Source organism: Rattus norvegicus, chromosome 17 (assembly GCF_036323735.1).
Source record: "Rattus norvegicus strain BN/NHsdMcwi chromosome 17, GRCr8, whole genome shotgun sequence".
Classification (NCBI taxonomy): domain Eukaryota; kingdom Metazoa; phylum Chordata; class Mammalia; order Rodentia; family Muridae; genus Rattus; species Rattus norvegicus.
The window spans coordinates 82,212,501-82,222,500 of record NC_086035.1 but is presented as its reverse complement, the minus strand read 5'-3'; the positions used below and the strand labels follow the sequence as shown (position 1 = coordinate 82,222,500).

The 10,000-nt window shown below is 40.9% G+C and overlaps 1 protein-coding gene across 2 annotated transcripts in view; it reads right to left on the bottom strand.

Moving 5' to 3' along the window:
• Nucleotides 1–10,000, bottom strand: part of Mrc1 (mannose receptor, C type 1) — an 81,687-nt gene that overhangs the window by 16,911 nt on the left and 54,776 nt on the right. For both annotated transcript variants that reach the window (NM_001106123.2, XM_063276254.1), the window contains 6 exons: nucleotides 9,480–9,521; nucleotides 8,173–8,336; nucleotides 6,981–7,048; nucleotides 5,523–5,623; nucleotides 4,714–4,856; nucleotides 3,872–3,986 (listed from right to left, as the gene is read on the bottom strand). In NM_001106123.2, the coding sequence (NP_001099593.2) occupies nucleotides 3,872–3,986; nucleotides 4,714–4,856; nucleotides 5,523–5,623; nucleotides 6,981–7,048; nucleotides 8,173–8,336; nucleotides 9,480–9,521 (633 nt within the window). The remainder of the gene's footprint in view (nucleotides 1–3,871; nucleotides 3,987–4,713; nucleotides 4,857–5,522; nucleotides 5,624–6,980; nucleotides 7,049–8,172; nucleotides 8,337–9,479; nucleotides 9,522–10,000) is intronic.

Here is a 10,000-nt window from a genome sequence, read left to right as displayed (position 1 = left end):
AGTGTCCCCATCGCAACCGAGTTTTGGGCTTTGATACATTCTTAAATTACAAGTCTGGGTTGTATGCAGCCACTGCAGGGAGTTGGGAAAGTTGTATCTTACACAAAGGCCCCAGAAAAAGGGCTAAGTGAGTCTCAAAGCCATCCTATCCACTCATGCTGGAGACCTCAATATGAGCTGTGGTTGGGGGCTGCCTACTACCCTGCAGAAAAAAGTATGCTCTCTTCTAACTCATTAAAACTCATCCTGTAATCCGATTTTGTAGTTTCCTTCTTAAGGGTTTATTTTATTGGAGAGAGGGAGAGAGAGAGAGAGAGAGAGAGAGAGAGAGAGAGAGAGAGAGAGAGAGAGAGAGAGAGAGCCAGTCTGGTAACTTAGCATAACCCTGACTCATAATGAAACATGAAAAGGTGACAGAGCATATAGAATGGGCACCAGCAAGGCCCTCATGTATTTCTCTCTGGCACCCTGTAAGCTACCAGTTGTTCTGGTTCTATAAACAAAACAATATGATGACAAGAATGAGGAGAGGAAGAGTTTCCAACTCAGAAAGGCTTTGAAAATCAAAGCCATTTATCCACACAATAAGCAGCCTGCTCCTAAATTTTCAGTATCACAAAAATACCCCGGCAAAGGTTATCTAATCAGGATCCCTCCAGGGAAGCAAGGCCTGGAGAACATTAGCCATCTAATGTGGATGTATAGAGCCAGACATCCTTAAGCTAAAGGGTTCACAACCTGTAGTGTATAGAAAGCCATTGCTTTTTGTTGCATCAGTAATTCTGTGGCAGAAAGGGCAGGAACGAATATTCCAAAACAATGGAAGATTTTATTGCCCATATGCCCTATACCTTCTCTTTAGTTCCACACCCCTCCAAGCCTCACTCAGCAGCTGCTTCTTAATCCCACATGCTAGATAAAAGATATCTCTATTGACTAAAACAGCAACATATCCCCCATGAATATGGACAAGAAATTGAAGGACACAGCATTTGGGGATTCTGTTAGAAAATACAAAATAGGGGCCTGGAGAGATGGCTCTCTCTATATTTGAGAATGTATGCTACATTTTCAGAAGGCCCAATTTCAATTCCTAGTACCTATACTGGGTAGTTTACAAGCACCTGTAACTCTAGCCTCAAAGGATCTAAAATCTTCTTCTGGTCTCCACAGGCAGACATACACACACACACACACACACACACACACACACACACACACACACACACACACATACACACGCACGCGCAAGTAATAAATAAGTCTTTTTAATGCAAAATAAAGTCTGCAGAGACATAACCACCTGCTCACACATGAGCACAAAATTCTGAGGAACAGCCGTTCCCAAATTCTAATCCTATTTTCAAATAGAAGAGCCTTGTTCATTTTTACATTTTGCTCAATTAACTAAAGGTAGAAATAGGTCCAAATGTTTTTCTTCCCATATTCTTTGGTGAACTAAGAGTACAAATAGATATTTGTTTTGATTTTACTTGTCTCCTAAACAAGACTGTAACTTCTGCCTCCTGCTCAACTTGAAACACGACGTGAACAGCTCTACATGGTAGCCAGCATACAGCACCGACCTCCCCCCAGTGCCAACAACCGCATTACGAATTCAACAGCGTGTGTCTGTTCTGCCAGGAATAATGTTATTTTATCTGAAAATTGTTTCCTTCTGTACATCCCACTGCTCTGGTTCTAACTCTGTTGTGCCAGGAATCAGCACTTTGTGGGGAAGAGAGGAAATTCAGTACTGTGTTTCCCTGCTGGGTAGCTCAGGCAAAAATCTGGTGAGCCAGCTCGAGAAATGTGAATGTTATGTTCTTGTACCATGTGTTACTGTTTGACCCTTTGCTGTGGGTGTCTGAATAGCTGGTGAACTTGTCAAAGATTCCTGTGGAAACTCGGTTGGTTTCATGTTTCATGGGTCCTAAGAAAGTGCACATCTGTGCCTTAATTGAACAAGCATTTGGGAGAGCAACAGCAGGTTTCTAGTATCTTCTGAACTTTTCCAGATACATAATCTTTGATAAGTATTTTGAAAGTCAAAGATGCTCTGGGGTTGGAGATATGAAGCAGTGATTAAGAGGTAGGACCCAAGTTTGGATAACAAAAGATCATGTAGGAACTGGATATGATGATATACATGCCTGTAACCCCAGCATGGTGGAGGATAGAGGCAGGAGGACCACTGGAGCTCGCTGGATGCTAGCCACGCTGCAGCTTCAGTGAGAGACCCTGACTCAAGACACAAGACAGAGAGTGGTAGAGCAGAAGAAACCTGGTGTTCTCCACTAGTCTCCGTATAAGCACACACATCTATGTGTACCTTTACACACATGCATGTGCACACCATAAAGCATATGTTCCCCCCACACCTAACCAACTAAAAGAGATGTTAAAGATATGTAGCCTAATTTTTCCTATAACCTTCTTATAAATCTGCACCCACAATAAACCTCTATTCTGTATACAACATATGGGCTCTACTCTGTACACAGTATACATGGCTCTACTGTGTCCATTTGAGCACTATACAACTTAACCATTTGCAAACCTTGACCCATTCATGACACAATGTATTTCATCAGTCCTGGCTGCTGGAATGACCTCCTCAGTTTGAACCTAAATATAATTCCCTATATCCATCATTCATCCAGATCTTCCTATTAGAACCATACAAGGTGCACACTCAAAGGACATGTGTTCTCAAAGTGTTTAACCTGAGGGCCTCTGATCCATAACTCGACTACTATGGTTTCCAAACTCTACAACAGCTTTAGTCTGAATCTTAGAACAGAAATCATCATTTGAATGGGATACCTATTTCAGCAATGGTAGTCCCCAAAGGGTCACTCAAGAGTGGTCAGTACCTTTATTTCTGGGTAGAAGAGACGAAGTCTGTGTGCTCATGCATGTGGGCATGTGTGCTGAAACCAGAGCACCTCTGTGTATTTCTCAGAATCTAGCCAACTAAGGTTTTATGTAAAAGGGTCCCTTCCTGCCCTGGAGGCTGCTGGTTTTATTAAGCTGATGGGCCAGAAGTCCTCAGGGAGTTTCCTTTCTCGAACTCCCGTATGCTGGAACTACGCACGTATGTCACCACCCCAGGCTTTGAACGTGGGTGCTGAGGATTAAACTCAGGGGTCCTCATGGCTTGCACAACATGCTCTTCATTGACTGAGGTTTCTCCCTAGCTCCAACTTCTTTCTTTTGACAGAAGAATGAATTTAACAGTCCTCTTGATGGTTGTGACCAACCATTCTCTTACCAGATACTCCCATAACCAGTTTATCCTCGAATCTCATCAAAAACTTCTTCCTGCCTTTGTCCAAAGCTTTCATTAAAATGTCAGCTTGGATGTATTGTAAATTATATGACCAGGGGCCAGACAAGGAGCATTTGTGAGATCAGTAGCTGCTCACTTCGTACTCAGAGCTACTTGTCCTTAGTCCCTTGCATGACAGATTTGTTGGCACCTAGACAGGATGTGGACTGGTACCCAGGGTTTTGATCCTAAACTCCACTTCTGACTAAGCATGCTCCTTCCCTCAAGGCTCTATGAACATCAGTTCCTCGTCCACAAACTGGAATAATAATGCCTGGCTCATAGAGTTGCTATGAAAATGGGAAAGAATTCTATGGAGAATTTTCTTTAAATCCCAGTATAGCATCTAACACTATATAAAATCACTCTTAGTAAGAAACTGAGAAGATATTTTCCCCTACTGTATCTTATTCCAGAAAAAAAAGTAGTTATAATAAGCAACAACCTATCACTCTAGGGCACACACACACACACACACACACACACACATTTGTAATTGCCAGGAATATTCATAACTGCCCAGGTGTGTACTTTACACACCTTGCTCTTTTGCATTCTCTATGGACACCAGGTTTCCTTTCAATCCTATGCAAGCTTTCCGTGCCTCTTTCCAGGTCTTTTTCTCTTCTTCAGCAAACCCAAAAATTTTAAAGCACTGTAACCAAAGGGGTGGAAGAAAACAGAGGTTTTAGCTAAAGATAATAAAGTTCACATCAAGAAATCAAGTTACTCATGAAACTTACAAATAAATAAAACTTTCCTCAGGCCTAAACAAGAACTAAAAGGGAAAATTAAATCAGCTTCATGGCCCACATGTTTTCTCTACAGAGTTTTATTTTTGCCCTTGAGATACGGGCACAGATCTTTGGCTAATAGCTCACGTAGGTTCTTTCTTTCCATTGAGAATTTGTGATGGAAATCTCCAGCTATTCTTGCACAAGTTGTGCTAAAGTGATGACATAGGCAGAAGTTAACTCTGAGGGCTGCGGTTGGCATCTGTCACTGTTCCAGAGTGAACAGCTCTGCTGGGGTTTAGTGGGAAATGATCCCCATCGACTCACGCATGTAAACTCTTGCTCCTCACACAATGGTGCCATTTTGTGATGCGCCTGGATATAGGATACTGAGGTAGGCCCTCAGGGATGGAGCTGGAGCCTCTTCTGGTCCTTTGTGTCCTAATTCACTATGGCATGAGGAGCCTCTACCATTTGTTCCCACCTCCATGAAGCCAGACATCTAGTCTACCTGCTCTGCTCAGATAGACTGGGTCCTCTGAAATACAGAGCCAAAATCTCTCTTGCTTCTATTGTCTATTTTTTACAGCCACAAGAAGACCACCTAATAATACAAATACCAAGACTGAGATCAGTGTTCTCTGATACCTTGTTGTTGTACAAATGCCAACCTTCCTTGCAGCCACCTGGAGTTGGGGGTGTGGTAGGCATGGCAGTGGCATTGATGCTGCTATTATGTCGCTGGCAGATGAAGTTATTTGGATAACCGCAGTTGATATCATTCCAGAACCCTGTAAAAGAGAAGTGCTAAAGTAGATCTGCGTATTCATAGTTTAAAGCATACCTTCAAAGATACAATATCTCAGTAGGGGTCTCAGAAAATGGTTCAGAGTAACTTTACCTTATTTTTCACATGACCAGAAGAACCTGCCCAAGCACTCTCTGTCTTTGTTTCACTCATCTCATAAGAGCTCAGCTTGGCAGAAAGATTCCTATATGCTGAGTGTGCTCTTGGTATTACAGATATGTTATTAAATTATTAATCACCAATAGTCAGTCAAATAATACTTAAGTATGTGTTTAGCATTAGACGTTACTTCATTTAATCTCCCCAACAAAAGACACATCACACCAGCCCTCCCATTTTATGCAATGAAAAAGAGCTAGACAGAGAGAAAGATGATTGGTTATAAGCATATTCTAGGTATTTTCCTCACATAAGAACATTTAAAAATGCCTCGCAAATTGGAAGAAATAGGATGATACATCGTTTGTTAGCTTGCTGGTGAACAATCCTGATAAATTTATCTTTGCAAATGGAACTGTTGCACCAATAAAATTTGGACTCTGTTCTTCTCCTATGAAAGTATGCTGCTTGCTATTTTTAGCCTGAAGATGTAAGAAATGGTGCACATCACACCCCAAAGCACGTTCAATAAGATCGGTATATGATTTACCTGAATTTGTGTACATTGTTACACAGTTTTCATCATCATTTGCAAAGTTGGGTTCCCCCGTAGCCCAAGCTACAAAATCGACTTTGCTTCCGTCCATCCAACTGCAAAAGAAAATTGAAGCGTTTCTCGACAACCCAGCCAAAATGACAACTCAGAGGGGGGGAAAGGCAAATACATCAAGATAAAGGGGGCATGGGATGTGCAGCAAACGGGAGGAAACTAAGGAAAGGAACTCGCAGATGTCGGGCCTCCTTTGTGTTCCTCTGTAGACTCCCTGATGCCTTCAGGTCAAGTTCACAAACAACCAGGTAAGTTAATCTTGTAAAGTAAGGATTCCCCACATGCGGGGGATGCATAGTCTATTACTAAAGAATCTACTTAAGAAGATGCATAAGAATGATGTGAATACTGAATGCTGTCCCACCCTCTGCACTCCTCAGAACAAGCTCCCAATAGCCCTGAAGAGGGAACCATGTAGAGCCTGATTAGTCTGGAATTCAGACGCAAAATTCCTTCCAAAGTAATCTTCAATCACGATGTCCATACAATTTAACGGCATGCGATTTCCATACAATTTATCAAAGAGGAGACAAATACAATTATTTTTCATTAGTGCCATTCTGAGTCTTTTGCTTACTCCATGTTTTCATAAAGTGGGTGAGCCAATGACTATTGTCATAAGTTATAGAAATTCAAGGACTCTGGGAGCTGGAAATAAAAGGAATCATAAAAATCAGCCCTCTTTTTCTGGAGATGATCAAATGGGTGTTTTCCATAACGATAGCCAACGTCTTTATTCTCTAAAAATAACAAACTTGACTCTAGGTCTCAGTTGCTCAAAAGTAGCAATCAAAGTCCCACAAAATGTATGTCACTAAGATGTGGGACATCTTATGTGGGACAGATAGACACATCTGCTCTGGAAATGCACGAGAACCATATTAATGAACATTGGAAGAAACCTTCAAGATATAAGAATTCCTTTTCTCAAGCACAGCCATTCCTGGCCCTATGTCTAAGGAAGGTCCTAAGCCTGCTCTTCTGGGGGTAAGTTTCATCATGAACTTGAATACATTAGAGACCCAGAAAAGGGATCATTTGGCCTGTGTACCAACATTGGTCGAAACAGGGTTGCCATTTTGAAAATATATTCAGCGTTCTTCTCTCTTTAACACATCTTCTTAGTCAATGATTGACTGACGGCTGAGTGCCCTAAAATAAAGACTAGTGACATTTTGTGAGATCAAATCCATTTTTGAGCCTTTAAATAATTAACAATGTTGAAAATCTTAATAGAGTTATCTTAAATAGTTTTACTTTCACATTTTTAAGGATTCCTTTTTTCAGATTCAGATCGTCACGGAACTTTCAATGCACTCAGCAAACAAAGGTCTCAACACAAGTCATGTGTTTATCTGATCTCTTTTCTAAGCCATGATGTCGGCTTGATATACTTACATGAACTTCTTATCCAAGCTGATCAACAGGCCAATAAAATACGGTGACTGCCCACCATTCTTGTTTATCTAGAACACAAAAGTTTATAGATACAATTTACAGTCACCTACTAAGCAACTTAGGCAAAAACGTATGTATTAATAAGGGGGCCTATTTACATTTGCCAAGAGGGAATTCATGCACAAATACTATAGGATTATATTCACAAGGACGAAAAATACACTCGCAATGCAATAACCTGAGTTTAGAAAGTGAATACAGTAATTTATTATAATAACAAATATCTAAAACATTTTGGTGCTGAAGAGGCCATATGAAATAAAATAGGCAATGAGATTTGTACACTATACATAAGGACATAATATGCAGCACGTATTACAAATAGGCATTTGTGCAACATTAGGGAGTACCCTGAGAGCTTCAAAGCAAGGCATATCCACAAGGAGGAATGCTAAACTATCCTTTGTACTTAAGTGAACTTTTCCTTTAAATACTGACAAATCCATTTTCTGCTATTCTGCTCATCCCCTCTTTGGCAAATGATGAGGAGGTCACATAAAGATTCTTTTTATTTATTTTTTTAAAGCAGAAAAGTACTCAGAAGACACGAAGAAGATTTTTACTTTTAGGAATAGCTGACAACACGGGCACTACTGAGCTTTTTGTATAAATAACAAAACTGTACTATCTGTTAACAAATAATTTGATCCAACAAAGACAGACCTCTTGATTAATAATCATAGTATATGTTATACAAGTGGTCTGGGATTGAGACATAACAATTGAGACAGTGATCCTTGAAAGTTAAATTCATAAACTAAAGGGGATCGTCGCGATGTTTAGACTTAAAGTATTTCTGCGTTCTGTGATTCTACAATGGGTGTCCTAACAATACAGTACATCCCTCTGTGAGGCTCTGTGTCAGAGTCTCAGGAACTTGAATCATTTACCCTCAACCTCGCATTTAGTACATTATTTGAGAATTTGTTCTAAGGCACTGAAGGCAGAAATCATCTTTCTTTTTTTTTTTTTTCTTTTTTTTTTCTTTTTTTTTTCTTTTTTTTCCGGAGCTGGGGACCGAACCCAGGGCCTTGTGCTCTCTAGGCAAGTGCTCTACCGCTGAGCTAAATCCCCAACCCCAGAAATCATCTTTCTTTCTAGCATGCCCTTCTACTCCTTACTATATCCTTACATATTTCCACAGAAACTTCTTTTCACTTTCGCTTTTAATGGTAGCAAGATCACCAAAATTCTTCTTGCAGAAGGCCCGCGCGTTGTCCATGGTTTCCTTCTCCTTGCTGAAATAGTACTGGTAGTCTTTGTAAATAACCCACCCATCTGCAGTCACTGGTGGATCTGAAAAAAAGTCAGAGAAAGAGATATTTCTTTACTTAGATACATTATGGAATGTGGTTAGTAGGGATAAGCGCTATGTCAAAGATACGAACAACTCCAAGACCCCAGAATATGCACCATGTCAGTCAGGGACAGATTGGATTGTTCCAAGCCAAATATCTACCTCCCGTCAGTTCAATGAAGACTGGCCTCTCTCCTCCTAAGTAACATCTATGAGTTACTAGTGGGTGAGAGAACTCCTGGCATGGCTCTAGCAGAATAGCAGATCTAGGAAGATTTACACACATGCCTGTGATGTTCAAAGGCCAAGCTTGAGGACTCCTAAACCTAGATTTCATCTACACCCCCCAAGACTTCTTACAGATGGATTTGAGCTAATCTAGGTTGGATTAGAGAGCCAGGCAGCTAATTCATAAAGAAGGTGTCTAAACCCTCTTTCAAAGCATAGAATTTTCCTTTTCTATACAGCAAAAGGTTGTAAAGGTGTCTATAACCTAATCCTAGGAGCCTGTGTATGTCAGACGACAATGGAAAGGACTTCATAAATGTGATTAAATTGTGGGTCTTGAGAAGGAGTTATTATCTTGGATTATGCGGGTGAGCTTTAGATCTAATAATGCAAGGGCTCTCAGGGAAGGACGCAGAAGCAAAGACCCAGTGCACAAGGGTGCAATGCGACATTGAACAACATGGTGCAAGGTTGGGTTGAGGACAGAGCCAGGGGTCATTTAGGGAAGAATTCAAGGAAACCAAGTGAAGGCCGTGGCCAGAACCTCTGTGGGGTTGGGGGGAGGTGGTTCTGTGGATGAAAGCGTGCGTTTTGACTCATGGGAAGCAATTTCAGATTTCTGACTTCTAGAACTCTCAGCAAATAAGCGTGTACTACTTTAAACCGCCAAGTTATACACACTGGTCATGTGCTAAAGAAAACCCTGGACCCTTGGATTCGACTCACGAAACCACATGCTAACAGGGCAACTGGTTAGTGTCTGCTCCCCGGAGACAAAACTCCAACCGTTCATGAGATCCTCAAAGACACTAAGATACTAAGAACTCTCTTCCCACCATCTCCCTTTTCATCACGGAAGGAAAGGAGTCAGCAAAGGCTATAACAAAGAAATCAGAAAAGTCAGGGACACCTACTGTCTTGAGGAGCGGGTGTAGGCTCGGGTAGTAGTGTTTTCCCTGTAAAATAAAAATACAGAGTCGTCAAGCGTCCACTGGTGCCAATCCTGGTGGGTTTTTCTGGGTCAATAAAACCTTGACACAATCTTCCACACTTGCCCCATTCCACCCTCCCATCATGTGGTGGTGGGAGAATGAAAGTAAAGAGATAGACAGATTAAGGTTTATACAAGTCCAAACCAATACCGTAAGTGGGAGGAAATATCTAGGCCTTAATAGTGCCATATAAAGGAAAGAAAAAAACATTAATTTTGGAATCAGGAAGTCCAGCTTAAAATCCAAAACTATTTGGTCTTCACCCCCCCCCTTATAAGAAGGGATTAACCATGTTTATAAATAGGCGTGTAAAAGATTAAATTTTTGGTATGCAGTCAGTGTTCACTACACAATAATTTTCCAGGTAGACATTTTAGTAGTAACCATGAAATAATGTACAATTCATTATCTGGAACTATCTGAGGTGAGTCGTATGTGGATAA